Source organism: Trichinella spiralis, assembly GCF_000181795.1.
Source record: "Trichinella spiralis strain ISS 195 chromosome Unknown Scfld6, whole genome shotgun sequence".
In the NCBI taxonomy this organism is placed as follows: domain Eukaryota; kingdom Metazoa; phylum Nematoda; class Enoplea; order Trichinellida; family Trichinellidae; genus Trichinella; species Trichinella spiralis.
This window is the reverse complement of record NW_003526945.1, coordinates 5,088,209-5,104,817: the sequence shown is the minus strand read 5'-3', so window position 1 is coordinate 5,104,817 and position 16,609 is coordinate 5,088,209. Positions and strand designations below refer to the sequence as shown.

Below are 16,609 nucleotides of genomic sequence, written 5' to 3'. Positions count from 1 at the left end.
CAATATATAAAATTTAAATTCTTTTTGTAAACGGTGCAGGGATTGTTTTGCATATTTATCCGTTTCCATCATTTTTGTGAATGGTGTAGGTGAAAGTAAAACTTTGAACTAATTTCTCTTCCATGCTTCTCTCGTTTGATATGTTCTTTTAAATTGTTTGATTTTTCCAAAAAAGACAAAAAAATTCAAAAAACAAAATAACGACGATCGGATGGATGTCGGATGACTCGGAAGAAGATTGCAACAGAATCTACTAGCATTGTATTATTATTGTCAGTCAGAATAGCTCGAATCTTCAAGCTGGCTAGCTGAAACAACAAAACAGGAGTTGTTTGTTGTGTAAAATATTTCAAACAAAAACGCTTTGGATAGAATGTAAATTTTAAGTTACAACGTTGATAAAGAGAGAAGAGATAGGGAGAAGAACGAACAAGAAGTGAAAAAACAAAAAAGTATGTGTGTGCTTTTCAAACGGCATGTGTGTTCGGCCAACGAAATTTACGATTTTGAAGTTTTTTTTCCAATTTTTTTTACATTTCCAACAACACATGCTGCTTTTTGAATCGTTGAAATCAAAAGAATCTGGTTGAATTGTAACAGTTGAAAAAGGAACAATTCATAATTGCACAAGCAGCCTACAATGCAACAAGCTTTTGGTGCATTTTATTCATTTTCAATTTCAAACTTTGAATCAACATCAAAATTTACAGCAACAGCACCACCGAAGGCCAACAACAACAACATCATTATTGCAACAGCAGCAGCAGCAGCAATAGTAGTAGTAGTAGTAGTAGTTGAATGGATGCATTTGAAAAACACACATACACACACACACACACGCACACACAATGGACCATGTTGTATATCACTAACGGCATATTGTGCATCAAATAAACCAACAAACGACAACTTCAACGAATATACTCATTGCTGTGTTGTTGTTGTTGCTGGTGGTAGTGGTGGTGGTGATATTTTGAATAAAGTAAATGAATTCAGCTTATTGGGGGGAAAAAAATCAGCAGTTATAAATGAACATTGGATATATAGTTGAGCAACAAACAAAACAAAGTTCATAATGGAATAAATAATAAATAAATAAATAATTTTCTGCTTACTTCTTCCATTTGTTGTATTTTATTGAGGATTTTTTTCAAATTTTCCTTCTTCAACATCTGCAGTAGTAACAGAAGAAGGTCCAGGTTCGTCGTCAACGTTGTTGCTACTTTCTTCGACAATTCCACTTTGGATTGGCAGTGTCAATTGGGTTTGGTTCTCCAACGCCTGCCTCCAATAGTAGAGGTTAGTTGAGAAATTTTCCAACAATTCACAGCGGCCAGTTTTTTCGTCCACAGGCAACAGTTCAGCTTGGAAAAGTGCGTTCAAAAGCGGCGAGACGACGTGATTCATGAACGATCCTTGCAATTCGGCAATATTACAACTCTCCCGGTCCATGTAGTCGGATATTGGTAAATTGCGTTGCTTCTCTTCATCACCCTGAAAAATTATTTTATCTTTGTTGCATTTTAAAACAATCTCTTTCAATTTTAAACAATAAAAAAAGGCAATGTAAAAAAATTATCATTATATATATATATATATATGTAGGCACAGCAATGCTGTTTCAAAATATACTTGTTCGAAAAATTCTTGCAGTATCTTTTCTGTCCATATGTTGTGCAAATCGGCCGGCTTTGACGCTGAATTGACATCCGACAATTTCATGATCATTCTACCCAAAAGCAAACTGTCGCTTTCATTTTTGAATTCCAATCGTCGTCGACTAATCTTAAATTCAAAAAGTAAAATAAATAAAAAGCTAATAACACAATTTGTTTACTAAATAATTATAATAATTATTATAATAATAATAGTAATCAAATCAAAAATAAAACTCACTTTATCGGTGAAATTCATCAAAATATCAAAGTGAAATTTCAAATCAGTAGCGAGAACAGTTTCAATGACAAAATGACGGAAACGCTTGTATTCGCTGTTATTTAAATTTTCAATGAAAAAATTCTCATCGCGCATCAATATCTGCCAAGCGGATGAGATGTGGTGATTTTCAAGCACGGAACGGTCGTTGTAGAAAATCGCCTTCGGATCTTGGGTGGCAATCAAAAAAGCGTTGTTCCGTCCCGGATGATCGTGATCGTGTATCGCGGCCGCTGTGTACAGTGCCATCAATTCGACCGCCGAAAAAAGTGAAACAAATCCACTGCTAGCGTGTGCATAAGCTGGCACCCAGTGGGTGGTCAAATAGAAACAAGCGTGCAGTACGTCACTCGCATGCACCCGATTGTGATCTGCAACAAAACACCAAAACTTATTATTATTATTATTATTCATAATTTTCACATTATCATTTATTATTATTATTATTACACGGCAAATCTCTGTAACCTTCTTCAATGGCGTGGAAAAAGTTGAAAAATTTGTGCAAATCAATTTGAAACGTTTTCAACAAATTTGTACTTTCAAATGCTTTATATGCCATCTATAGAAGAGAAAATTCATCATTTTGGAAAATCAGTATGACAAGTTGTAACAAGAAATACAATTGAAAAAAGATCAAACAACTTACCATGCTCAAAATTCTACCATTACTTGATTGATCAAATGCAAAAATTGGAAAAGTCCAACAGCTCAATTTTTCCAAAGTGATATTTTTGCTGATCACTTCTGCATTACGATAGATCAATTCTGAATCCTAAAAATTTCCAAACATCATCTATTCATATATACATTTACATATGTAGATAATTATGTAAAAATTAAATTTAAATCAGTTGTTCAGTCACAAAATATATCAATGAACAACAGTTGAACAGAAATCAATTGTACTTCATTTTCATTTGGCTTGGCATTGGATACGTTGTCAACGTTGGAAATGGAAAATTCTATTTCTGTTTCTGACAAATTCAAGCTGTCCAATAATGATCGCCTGTTTTCCTAAAAAAAAATAAAATTATGCCAAATTTGAGAAATATTTTCTACACAAAAGTCCATTTTTTGTCAATGAAAATAGGCAAATTTTTGTACCATATTTCATTCATTAATGGAAATTTTAATAAATATATTCCACCACTGTTGGACGAGTTCTGATAAGACAAAAAGAAAATAATAATAATGAACCACCTTTCGAATATGATTTGTCGTTCAATCAACAACTCAGCTATAACCGGAAATGCGTGCTGCTTTCATTTCAACAAAGCTGTCAAACGTTTTCAAGCACACACACATAACAGAAGTTACAAATAATTATCCATAAAGCAGAACAAATTAGCCGTTGGGGTGTGTTGTGTGGAAAAATGAAAAAAAAGTAAACAAATAAATAAGCTACCAACAAAAACAACTGGACAAAAATTGACTGTCACTATCGAAACTATTGTTTAGAATTTTCATCACAAAATAAAAAAAAAACAAACATAATAAACGTTGTGTTTCTCACGAAAAGCTTCTTCAACGTAAATGAATAATGAAGCCAAAAAAAAGCTTAAAATTGAACAATAAAAAAGCAGATAAATTAACAATTATAGCTCAACTAGATCAATCATCACCGCTAATTAATTAATTAAAATATAATAATTTGTCTTAATAATTGCCAATACAAAATGTTGTTTTCTCAAATCTTTTGCTGCAAATCAGGTTTGTTGAAAATTTAAATTTCTTTGAACGTAGAAAACAATAAACAAATAAGCAGCTTCAACTGGTCGTATATTGGAAAGAATGGCTTAAAATATGAACAATAAATCAAACATGCTTTCAAAAGAGCAAGTAAAAATATTCACAACCTGTTACTGATCTTTATTTATCATTTGTTGAATGAAATTCAACGTACAACTTATTCTTTTTTTTTCACCATCCCCCTATACTGCTGCGATGGTTGCTAGCCATTGTTGGTTGGCCTTAATTATGCTAACAACTAATAATTGTTATTGAATAAACAAAACAAAATTTTTTTTTGAAAATTTGCCTGCAATAAAGTGATCGAAAAAAAATTGGTATAAATTGAAAATGTTGAATAATTTTTGATTGAAATGGCAAACAAACAATGAGAAATGATCAATCTAATGGAAAATTTTTCACCAGTGTCCGTCCGTACGATGCCCCGTGTGACGAAAGCAGCAGCGAAAGTGAAAGCAGCCAACAGCAGCAGCATTGTTCATACACGAATGAATGAAATAATGTGTTTGCTGGTAGTGAGTACACATACACTGCACACACATTATTGAAATTTTGTTTCCTCGCCATCGCCCCTCCTCTTTCTTCACAATCCCATGTCACGCCCCTCCCCTATTTGCCAAGCAGTTGAAAAATTACCACCACCACCACCACCATTCTGAGCTAGCTAGGGGGTTGTTTGCTCGGAAATATTCAAATTTTCTCCCCAATTCATCAATTCAATCAGTAATTATTGAAGAAAATCAACACTGAACTGATATGAATTTATGAATGAAAATATTTGCCAAAATTACAAGCGACAACAATCATAATTTTTCTGAATTCATTAATAGTTGTGAAATATTTTCGTTTCTTTTTCATTATCACAAAATAGTAATAAATTCAACAAATATTAATAATAATAATAATATTATTATTACTACATCTGGTTCAGTTGAAAAATTGATCATTAGCAATGAAAGAGGTGCCCATTGCAATACTGTCGCAAACAATTGGCAACTGGAGGGAGGGTTAATATTTTTCGATCATGCACAACCAGATTACACTTGAAATAAATAAATAGCAACTATATTTAATTATGCTTGTTGGTTTGTCGTTTTGTTTGATTATAAAATAATCTGAATGCTAAACCCATTGACAAGAAAAGCGAGTTTCTTTTTGAATTTGATCTGTTGCCCTCTGTTTATATATGCTTAAAGAAGAGGAAAAGAAAACTGATTTTTCAGTTGAGTTGAGGAGTTTCAGAAAATCCACCATCGAATACCTGAAATCCATTGGACAAAAAATCTCAAAATATCAATCAACATTATGTACATGTCATCCATCCTCTTTCTTTACAACTATCAACTGAAACAATAAATTTCTATTAATTTTAAACTGTTTTCTTTCAACGCTCAGGGGATGAGAGGCAGCAGCAGCAGCAGCAATGTGGAAGAAGCAATTTTTAAAAAAAAGAACGGAAAAGTCCACCCAGTCGAGAAGGCCACACCCAATTTCACAATGGTAGTTAGAATTTTCAGCGGAAACATTTTGAACAGAAAACTAAGAATAAAAGACATACGGCTGGCTCGTTGCAAACCGAAAACGACAATACGTACCCTTTGGTCGTGGGCTGTTGCCGCTTTGTCGTCGTACATTTGCGGCAAACCGACCACATTGCTGACCGACGTCCAGTCGAAAATCGATTTTCCGCCAAGCAGTTGTCCGTCCTTTGAAAAGACAAAGCAATCATTGGCATCATATATATATACATATATGTACGTTTCGAGATTGAAGCTGGCCAACAGGCATCCATTCTGTGCTGCTTGGATGGAAAATGGAAATTTACCTCGTGCACAGCAATACGGTCACCGCAGTGGGGAAAATTAATATCCGACGGCGGTGTATTGAACGCATCCAAGCCTCCATGAATAGAGTCCGGATTGATCAAATCGCCAACTTTCTTCAGAGCGCAGCGAACGTTGGAGGGCAAATCTTTCGTTGCCAGCACATCAGCCAGAAGTGCGCGTGCAGCTTGGAAACGTACCTTGAAAAGCGGACCAAACAGACAATTGTTCAATATTATTATATACAGCAAACAATTTTTGCATACCAATTCACTGCTTAAACAAAGCGATCCGCTTGGTAACGTGGCTCGTCGTAATGGCATACTCTGTCTTTTTCTTCTTCTCTTTGGCTTTTAATTTGAAAAAATACTTTGTCGACAGACGAAAAGTCAAACAAAATCCCGCATACGTATAATTCTATCTCTCTCTCTATACATACATATGCATGCGAACACACACACGCGTATACGTACAGATCATATTATCAATTATATATAGATATATACGCGTGTGTACGGACGGGCATGACATACGTGTGTATTCATTTCTTCCATTTTTCGTTCACTATCATCATATCATACGGTGAACTATTTGTGAATGAAAGAGGTTTCCAGTTGAAAAATCACTGGTCAATTGATGCGAAAAGCTAAAAAGAGAAAAACAACCGACAACTGATAAATGTTGGATATAAGGGAAGGGAAGGGAATGGAAATGAAATGGGGGAATTTGGAATGACAATTAGTAGTATGTAGAGTTGGAGAAATGAATAATGGAGAACAGTGTTGAAGTGGAACTAGCAAAAGCAACAGCAGCAACAGCAACAGCAGCAATAGCAGTAGCAGAGCTCCTCTGAACAAGCTGCAAAGCTTGGCCTACGTGACAACGTAAGCGATATCAGCTAGCTCCATCTGCTGGCCAAGCAAGCATGCCGTTCCTGGCCGACAGCCAATAATAAAAAGCATCGATTGGCATCGACGACGTCACAACACATGCACACTCACAACAACCCGATAAACTTCTCCAAACCACGCCATCTGTTGTCCAATATAAGTGAAGCATAATAAAATTATCATTCCATTATTATTAATATTATTATTATTATTATTTATGCACCACTCTGGCCTGTGAAGATGAACGTTTATTGAAATCACTGAATAATTGAAAAGAATACACGAAGCATCATTTGGCTTTTCAATATTAACAATCAAACAAAAGAAAAGCAAAATTCAAATGCACATGTTTTAAAAATTTCTTAATGTCATTTTTTCTTCTGATTGATAGAAAAAAGTATCTGCTTCTTATTTTTCGTTTACTCTTTGATTTATAAATTTTTTAAAATATGATCATCTGAACAACACTGACACCAAAGAAAAAATAAATAGCATTAGAGAAATAATACAAATTAGTAATTTCCTCTATTCATCATCTATTCGATCAGCATATTTTTCATTGTTATTCTCTTACTGATGGAATTTCAAACTTTTCTGATCATTGTTGGTTTGTTGAAATTGGAAAAATATGCCTTTTTTGTTTAAATTTAGCAATTTATTCAACTGATTGTCGTCGAGATAAAATGACGTCATCCGGCTAGCATCATTTGTCATTGAATTTGAATTAAGAGGTGGAACTAATTTTTCTGACACATTTGGATGAAATAATTATTGAAATGAAATCCTTTACTAATAAAACAACAACAACCCAGTGTTTATATTTGAGAATAATATTGAAATATGCTAATTTATAATAATGACATTGGCAATACTACTACTACTACTACTACTACTACTACTACTACTAATAATAATAATAATAATAATATGATAATGCTGTTTTACATAACGTACGTTAGATATCAGTTGGCCAATTGCTTCTTTTCTTTCGTTTTGCTTTGTGAAAACCTTTTTAACGGAACATTTGTGAAATATTAAACGTGCATAAACGTTTCAATTCACATATCAGTTAATTGATTCCAAAAACCCTCATATGTTGATTATTGTACACCGTCCGTTGTTTACACAAACCGACATACACAAAATTATCGAACATTTAATGTAAAATCATAAACCAAACAACAAACAAACCCACTTCGGCAGCAGGACCTCAATTTGCATAAAATTCACACTTATACATATATATAGTTTGATCAATTCGAAGTGATCATTCATTTTATGCAGAAATTTCAAGCAGTGTCAAGTAAATAAATAACATTAGTTCAATTCATCTTTTATTTATTTATTTTTCATTTAAGCAAGTTGAACAAATTTAATCAAACACATACACACATACACACACAACGGTAAAAATTACTTTTATGTGACAATTTTTGTTTCTATTTTCTGCATGAATTAATTATTGAATTCAAAGTATCATTTCTATTAATAATATCCGTTACAATGAATATTATAACGCTTTGCGCATTGATTGTGCCTAATGCCTTTCATAATTGAAATTAAGTTCATCCACTTCAACACAGTCTATACTTTATCATGATCATTAACTAATCATACAAGATTCTTTTCTTTCGCTTTTGATCATTGCTGTTGCCAAACATTGTAAATTAATTTCTGTTCAACTTTCATGCTATTGTTGAACAATATCATATAGATGTGAGAAAATAGAAAATTTTTTCAACTATCAAAATCACAATCAACCAATCAATTAATCACCGCATATTAGCAAAGTCAGATAGTTACAAATGTACGTCTGAGAAATTATCTAGATTATAAATGTAAATAGAAATCAATAAAGTGAAGAATGACTAGATAACTCAGCAAAAGTATATAATTCGTCTAAGCTTAACCACCGGCGGGTAAATTATTAATGTGAGCTCGCGTATGAACGAGCTTCACGTTAAGAACAATGTGATGTCAGAATATGCATCGTAGTGTTTTCATAAATGTTGCTAAGATAATTTAGTTGTTGGAAAAATCAGCTTGCTCACTAGCAGCAGAATAGAATAATCAACTTGATTTGAAAAATGCAAATGAAAACAAAAATTAAGTACAATTGTGGGGTTTTGGTAGCTTTGAATAAAACCGTTAACTACCGGAGCACAAGAATTTAAGATGCCGATTTGATAAGGTTTGAAATTTCACAAGCGAAGCGAAACTTTATCATTTAAAATACATATAAAATATTAAGATGGTGTTTATGGAAATTGCGATACAAATTTTTGCCTATAGTTGAAAATTGAGCTTCGCTAAATTCGAGCGTCGAGCAATTAATGGAAGCTTAAGCAGTGGAAAAATAAAGTGCTGTTCGACCGGTTGAAGGAAAACAGCGCTATTTTTTGCCCACTAATAATTTCTTCAGCTCAATGCACACACGAACACACACTGCTGGCAGGAAGTTTGACAAAATGAAGCGGAAAATTAATCGAAAAGTGTGACATTTTGTTCAAGGCAATAAAAGTCTAGATACAGTGAACGACGTCAGAAAAATGTAAAAATCTTTGCCACACCCTACAGCACAACAACACTGTTGTTCACTATTGAGGAAATGTTATTTGTTTTTTTTCTGGTTCTTCTTTGTTTCCATTTTTCACATTCGTGAATAGATCGAGAAAAATTATCATAAATCTCACATCCTTTCATTCAATTACAATATATGCATGCAAAGCGATAATACAAGTTGCAACTATTTTTCCCATTCGAATATTATTATTATTATTGTACATGATTCGAATAATTCATGTTGTTTCTCCGCTTTCTTATGCATGCATACATAGCAAGCAACAATATCGACATTTTCTATGAAACAGCATAGCAAGAAAAATCTCTGTGATCTGTGAAAAACTAATTGAGAAGCAATAAAAGCGCAACGGACAACTTTTCCACGCCATTTTAATTAAAATCAAAAATGCATAAATAAACTATTAGTTTCAACGTTTCCGCTATGTAACGTATTTCGATTCGATTCAATTGTGAAATCAAATATTCCATCTGCATCTTCAACCGGATCGAGTGCATTTTTTAAATTAATCAAATCGTAAATTTCTTTTCCTCTGATGCACGTTCAATTTGAGAAAAAGTTTCGAAGTTTTGAATAGTACAAATGTATCACACAAGGAGAAATTACATCTGGAAAAGTTATACAATCGATCCTCCTGGTCGACGACTTATTCAATGGTAATTACAATATATATCATACTGTAATCCTTATTTATTTATTTATTTATTTATTTATTTATTTATTTATTGCTGCTTTTGATATGATCAATAAATTATGGGAAAAAAAGGGCTATCCGCAAATTGAATGCTAATTATCATATAATCTGCCGATAAATATGGCCGAAGAACGTTGAAATGTTGCAAATCGATTCAACCCCAACTTTTTAATGCCAAGTTGTTTGCGTTGAGAAATCAGATCGATACGCTCAAGTTGTCAAGAGCTTTTTACTAGTGAACAAACGAAAAATACCAAATACCTAATCGACCAGTACCTAATAAGTATGTTATACGTGAAAGAGAATAATTTTCTTTTATGACACAAATAAAAAAGCACCAAACTCACAGATAACAACCTAAACGCACCAAATAAAACGTCTGCGTGCAATGTGGGAAATTTGGGTATGTAAAAATTACAAATTATAATTATTAAAATTTGTTCAACGACGCATTCAATCATCGTGCACACAAACAACACTGACTGTTAAATGTTCAGCAACAACAACAACAACGTTTTGTCGTTTGTGCTCGTTGTCCAATGGAACGTGAAATTAAGCAGGGAAAAAGTTTAAAAAAATCCCTTTTTTAATATTAATTTTCATTTACACTGTTTCGTTAACAATTCATTGAAAAAGTATAAAAAACTATAATTTTCCAATGCTACGGTAAAAAAAAAGAATACACATCCTAAAGTACAGTAGATGTGGAACAAGTTTTCGAATAGGAATAATTTTTATTCTTATCAAAAGAAAGGTCCGTGAAATATTTTCGATCATTACGGCTGCCCGTGGAAATGTAGGTTTGCGACAAAGTGAAATTCAATTCGATTCTCTTTTTAAAATAAAAATTTTGATCAATTACGAAAAACCAGATTCCCAACTACCGTACACCTGAAGACCGACCGAACGGAAATTCTCGGACAACCACAATATACACAAGTGTATTGAAATAAAAGTAAAAAATAAAAATGATCGTCGAAATAAGTTTCACAATATTTTGTACACATCCAGCAGCAATTTGTAGTAGTAGTAGTAGTAGTCGTCGTAAACTGTTCTCATAAAGTGATGAATTATTTTGAAAAAAAATACCCGCACTGTACATTAAATTCATTGTTAATACACCAAATTATGCATGCATAGATGGGGTTGGAGAAAATGTGCAAACTGTTCACTGTTCTATCGTACTCGATAGTGTTAATAATTGAACAACTCAATAGAGCATTTGTAAAAAACCAAATTCAAAAAGTGTATACTTACATTTTTTGGAAAACTTCGAGCCGCCGCCCACTTGGTGAATGAATTCGTCAACAGTGCTGACAGTTGTTGTTTGTAATAATAATAATGCTGTTGACAATAATTTTATTGTGTCAAATGATTTCGCTTGTCCATGATCCACAAGGGGCGATGATAAATGATGTGACTGGGCCGAACAGTCGCGGCCAAACGTCAAAAAACTGTTCCTCGCTTTCGTACGACGACGGCTTAAACAAACTTCCACAAGCAGCAACTTTTCAATCAACTCGACCGTGGGCTAAAAATAAAGCGATCTGGATCATTTTATTTCGGCCTGTTTCTGTGAACATTTGCCTCGTTTAAATTATACACACAAACAATGATGCCACACACACACAATTAAAATTATATACGTATATAAACAGCGCGATCAACAACCGCTAACCTGCACGCAATAATTCCACACTGTAAGCATTGATGATTGATGAGCATTTTTGTAAAAACAAAATTATTATTATTATTCACTTTATAAACTTATATCTAATCTTATACCAACAAATACATCCCGTACGATGGTCAGAATAATATTTCAATAGACATTTCACTTTCATTCTTCTTTATTAAAATTATTCTTTTGAAAATAATCTCTTTCTCTCTCTCTCTTCACAAGTGAAATTTTGCTAATGTGATATTGCATTATTTGCATTAATTAAATCATCGTCTCTCAACATGCCCGCAGTAAATGTGATCATTTATCTCTTCCGTTTGCAGATTGCTCTGTTTATTCAGCAACGTGCATATTTGTTCAGTTCAACTGAGACAAGACGAATAATAAATAACGTTCACATCAATATTGTAATATTGATGTCAATGAAAAACAAAAAATTGAAAAATGAAACAATTTCACACTTTTCTGTCACAATCAATAATTCTGTGCAACTTACTTTGAAAACAACAACAACAACAACAACAAAGCCTACGGCAGTGTAAAACTTATGGTTGTTATAGAACAAATATATATATATATATATATATATACTGCTTTTCTTTGCTTATGAAAAATCTATCGCCTGTCGACGATCAAATCACAAAAAGTACTACAAGCGAAATTTGGTCGACAAACGCATAACCAGCCGGTTGGCCGGCTCATTTTTCCTGACAACCAATAACAATAAATTGTTTGGCATCAATTCGATCAAGTTTCACAAGGGGAATTGAAAAAAAAAATTTGAAATAACACCCAAACGCGCGCACAGAAAAAATGAAAAAAAATAATGACAAACATGTACAACAAGTCATACTGTAGTTGTTGGAAAAAAAACGATTTGAAAGTACAACTATTGGAAATGTCCGATTCGATAACGATCAGTAACAATGTGGAATAATCGCCCGCGACAAAACGCATCGACAACAGAACTAGTAGTTAGCAGAAGCTTGAATGCGATGAAAACTCTATTAATAAATAATAAAATGTCAAGCACAGTTAGTTTTGTTGCAAATTCTTATGCTTTGTGGATTGGTGGGTTTGGTTCTGTCAGTTGAACGAATGGAAAAGCCTGTTCGTTTGTTATGCTAATTTTCCTTTTCACGTGGTGTTGTGTTATATTGGAAAATTCGCTTGTGCAACGGAATCGGTGGTTGCATTTGTGAACACGGACACGAATTGGGCGCTAAGCTTAGTCGACGACCACGCACAAAGCCGAACGGAGCAGTGAGTGTGCTTGATTTGTTTCGTCCAAATCGAACAAGCCAAAGTCAATTGATTGTTCTTCCACGTTTACATCTCTCTTGTCTCGATCATCTCTGTATTCAACCGGCAGCGGAAAGCTTGGATCAAAGTTGGACGATCATTGGTTGGAGAAAGGAAGGGGAAAAAAACAAATTACTGTAAATCCACCACCACCACCATCACCACGAGGTAATCGATCGCCGAAAATGGAAAAGTTTTCGTTGGCGTGTGAAGGTGTTAATGTTCGACGCAGTGACATCATCGACAAGCTTATTACAGGCTACAGACGAAAGGACAGAAAGCGGTCAATAGAAATGAAGATAATGATAATCAAATCGTCCACGCCCGCGTCTCGAAGCAACGTCCAATAGCTATTTGCTCTCCTGGCCACGCGTTCGAGCGACTGTTGCTTTTCACAAGCCGGCCACCAGGCTGTTGTTTACTGTACAATCTGCACCGTGCCTGTGTTGATTTGTAGTACTACTGTTCGCTGGGAAATATGACCACGTCGTACGGATCAAATTGGATTCTACGTAAACAGCAGCGTACTGTCGACGAGATACCGACGGTGTCGGCGTCGTGCAGACCCTACCACGTCAGTGATGTTGATCGGTTCTGTGACGACGACCGCCAAGTCCAGCTCAACCGTCTCAATGATCGCATTGTGGGGCGATATGAAAAGCGCGACGCTTTACAACCACAACACGACCAACATCCTCCGCTGAAATCGACAAGTTCACGTTGCTTGAAAATTCCAACCACTACTGCTGCTGCTGCTACTACTACTTCTACTACTACAGCATCGTTTCGCCAAAAAGCCAATCAACTCGTCGACGATTCGTTCACTTATCTGGATGTGGAATTGAATCGAAGTTTGGATCACCGTCCCAACGGCCGGCATGGTCGTGCGGATGCGGATTTGGTCGATTCGTGCTGTCCAACCTGCGCATCATCACCCTACTCGGTCCCATACGACCAAGAACCAACACCATTGAACAACAACAACGACTTGCTGAAATCTGCCAATATCCAGCCGGATCTGCACGGCACATCATCAACGGATGAATACAGCGAGCGAAATTTGCCCCACGCGTCTCGTCCCCAAATAGCATACGGTGGCGGTTCGGCTAAAATGACGACGTCGAATTGCCAATTCAACGGCCAACAGTACGCGTTTGGACAACAAGCGCAATACAAACAGTTGCGAAACGCTGGAACGTGGAAAATCTGGCTCGACGATGCGAACGTTGCAAATCCAATCAACCCACTCGCCACAGTAAGCTCGACTGTTGTTTGCATTTGCATTTTGTTTGTTTGTTTGTTTACTTGGAAATTTCCATTGACAGGATGCGATCAGTCTGAACGATATTGTTTCGACGGAACCCCCACCCCGAGCCAACACAGCCTACCAAAGCGGCACGGATTGGAAGATGCGCGATCGTCGACTTTGCATTGCAATTCTACTCACGGCGTTGATTCTTCTGGTCGCTTGCGCCGGATTCGCTTTGGCACTTTATTACGACTGACTGATTGCAAAGAAAGAATAAGAAGAATTGCAAATTTTCCACATTCCTCCTCCACTTGATATGCAATGAAGAAAAGTAAAAAATTTCTCTTTTTTTTCCTCCTGCATTTTTATTCCATTTTATTCACCAACAGACCAACTGTGTGTTCAGTTGAATGGAATAAACAAAAACAATCGAATGCAGAAAACAAGTAAACAAATAATAATAACAAACAAGCTTGATAATAATAATAATAATAATAATAATAATAATAATAATAAACGATGCTCCAGTTTGCTCGTCCAATTTAATTTCCCACCACCAACCAAAACTACTACAAATGTTCACCGCATCGCAAATCACACAGAAATCAACTAATAGTAATAAATAACCAAGCACAGTACATCCTGCAGTGTACTGGATAAAAAAGCAGCGGTGAACAAAATATTACTTTCAATGAAAATAAAAAATACGCGTAGGACGGTAGCAAACGGTGCTGAATAAAAAAATATCACATTTCAAATTAATATTCACCCAGCCTATTCTAGTCGATTCTATTATGCTCCATTGGTGGTTGAGGAAAAACTCACGCAACCTGTGTAGTAAGCACAGGCGATGGTCAACGCCAAAGCCACCGTCGCGAACGCCAGCACATTTTTCATCGAATACTTTTCTCGATTCAACGCTCTTTGCGCCATCATCTCCTTGTAACATTCAATATCATGTTGAATACGACCCATTCTCTTATAATGTTCCTCTTTCTCTGAAACGTTTCAATGTTTGAAATAAAAAATAATTTTTCTTTTTAAAAAAATAAACCAGCCAAACAATCATCCTTACCCAAAGCTGGCAAATCCAAATAATTCTCCAATATACGAAATACAAATGTATGTATATTCGGGCAGTTCCAATTGATGAAAGTTTTAATCTTATCATTGGCTTGTGGCATCAAGACCATAGGTGCCAAATAGCCGAAAACGTAAGCGTCGAACACCGATGGGCTAAATTGAAAAAACAAAAACATTTACATAGTTTTACTGAAAAATACAAAAAAAAATAACGCATTACTTATCGCCAAAAAAATACGGCTGCTCGCCCAATCTTTCCGACAGATAATGAACACAATGCATTGCATTGGCCGCTGCCTGAAATAAATAAATGCTTTAAAAGAAATTTGAAAAAAACTGTCCATATTACTAATTTTTTGGCATCTTTCATTGATGTATGATATCGTTCGAGTAGAACGATTTCGGCTGTCCGACGCATCGCTCTGTTGTACGCCCATCTGCTAAGCCAACCCCAATGTTGAGCCAAAAGTGGCTTCGTTACAACATTGTAATTGCACTCGTCAAGCCATGTCATGCTCATCTAAAATGAAACTCGATCTTCAAAATTTGCCATTTTACCTTCCTTTTGTTGTGATCAACAATAACCGTATAAAGTGAACAAGTAAATTTCACTGTTATTGCTTCAGTTACTTGAACATCAGATCAACTGTAGTCAACGTCGAAATCACACAAATGCAATAATAATAAAAAAAACTTAAAAAGATACTAGAAACTGAAAAAGGCATTATTATAATTAACAAATTAAATAATAAAACGTAACTCGAATTATGAATACAAATGTATCAAATTTTATGAACGATTTAAATATTTGACTGGTAATAATAATAACAAACACAAAGTATGGTTATTCGGAATTTAAAACTGCAAAATATAACAATTGGAAAACATTATCAACGTACATAGGCTGGGTATAAATTTGTGTCAACAAAGCATTTCAATGTCACATAGTCACATTTATCATAAATTATATCTTCCAAATAACGGGACATCTAAAAAACAATACATATTTGTTTATTTATATATCGATATTAATATTTCAACAAATAAATAATAACTTGCCGGCCACTTATTTTTGCAATAGTTGACAAATTTTTCATAGCTGTTAGCTATACGAGTGTTTTCGTATTGAAAAACAGGATATTCAAATCCGGATAATGCAAAAGTATGCGTTGGAGTACTATTCAATAATGGTAGAGAAGCAATTTTGGAAAATGCCTAAAACAAAAGAGTCAATTAATACAATCAACTAAAAATGCATTATAGGTGTCAATAACTTTACCATATACTGAAGAGAGTGCGCATCAAACGATGGCAGTGTAAACTCAGCCGGCATAACAAAAAGCGACATCTGAAATAGTACAATTTTTAAAATATTCCTTAAAAACAACATTAATTAATTGAGTAATTGTCAGTTTTATTTATAAACTTTGAAAAACTGTAGATGTACTACAAGAAAAAAACACTACTGAAATCATTATATTCAGAGATTTTCAACAAACACTTAGTATGAAGTGCAGAATGAATACTTAATGATGATAATATACAAAAATAAAAAAAACAACTACAACAACAAAAAATTCAGTTCTCGCAAGGACGTAACTAATAATATAGTTAAAATA

General features: G+C 34.5%; 6 protein-coding genes across 6 annotated transcripts; 2 read left to right on the top strand and 4 right to left on the bottom strand.

Moving 5' to 3' along the window:
- Window positions 1-1,134: 1,134 nt before the first annotated feature.
- Window positions 1,135-4,162, bottom strand: Tsp_11778 (3'5'-cyclic nucleotide phosphodiesterase domain protein). The gene is made up of 7 exons (XM_003374143.1): window positions 4,106-4,162; window positions 2,845-2,952; window positions 2,585-2,710; window positions 2,404-2,497; window positions 1,897-2,306; window positions 1,633-1,785; window positions 1,135-1,494 (listed from the first exon to the last, which is right to left on the bottom strand). The coding sequence occupies exons 1-7, from the start codon at window positions 4,160-4,162 to the stop codon at window positions 1,135-1,137; spliced, it is 1,308 nt and encodes a 435-aa protein (XP_003374191.1).
- An 839-nt stretch (window positions 4,163-5,001) lies between these two features.
- On the bottom strand, window positions 5,002-5,833 carry Tsp_11777 (probable 3',5'-cyclic phosphodiesterase pde-3). Its single transcript, XM_003374142.1, has 3 exons — window positions 5,777-5,833; window positions 5,246-5,710; window positions 5,002-5,031 (listed from the first exon to the last, which is right to left on the bottom strand). Exons 1-3 carry the CDS (start codon window positions 5,831-5,833, stop codon window positions 5,002-5,004), a joined length of 552 nt encoding a protein of 183 aa, XP_003374190.1.
- Window positions 5,834-10,555: 4,722 nt separating this feature from the next.
- Tsp_11776 (conserved hypothetical protein) lies at window positions 10,556-11,400 on the bottom strand. The gene is made up of 3 exons (XM_003374141.1): window positions 11,332-11,400; window positions 10,947-11,206; window positions 10,556-10,769 (listed from the first exon to the last, which is right to left on the bottom strand). The coding sequence occupies exons 1-3, from the start codon at window positions 11,398-11,400 to the stop codon at window positions 10,556-10,558; spliced, it is 543 nt and encodes a 180-aa protein (XP_003374189.1).
- An 882-nt stretch (window positions 11,401-12,282) lies between these two features.
- Window positions 12,283-13,115, top strand: Tsp_11775 (hypothetical protein). Its single transcript, XM_003374140.1, has 3 exons — window positions 12,283-12,431; window positions 12,729-12,851; window positions 12,917-13,115. The coding sequence occupies exons 1-3, from the start codon at window positions 12,283-12,285 to the stop codon at window positions 13,113-13,115; spliced, it is 471 nt and encodes a 156-aa protein (XP_003374188.1).
- Window positions 13,116-13,136: 21 nt separating this feature from the next.
- Tsp_11774 (hypothetical protein) lies at window positions 13,137-14,163 on the top strand. The gene is made up of 3 exons (XM_003374139.1): window positions 13,137-13,371; window positions 13,438-13,913; window positions 13,984-14,163. Exons 1-3 carry the CDS (start codon window positions 13,137-13,139, stop codon window positions 14,161-14,163), a joined length of 891 nt encoding a protein of 296 aa, XP_003374187.1.
- A 349-nt stretch (window positions 14,164-14,512) lies between these two features.
- On the bottom strand, window positions 14,513-16,338 carry Tsp_11773 (metaxin-1-like protein). Its single transcript, XM_003374138.1, has 7 exons — window positions 16,270-16,338; window positions 15,890-15,979; window positions 15,340-15,510; window positions 15,211-15,287; window positions 14,983-15,143; window positions 14,733-14,905; window positions 14,513-14,638 (listed from the first exon to the last, which is right to left on the bottom strand). The coding sequence occupies exons 1-7, from the start codon at window positions 16,336-16,338 to the stop codon at window positions 14,513-14,515; spliced, it is 867 nt and encodes a 288-aa protein (XP_003374186.1).
- Window positions 16,339-16,609: the final 271 nt, after the last annotated feature.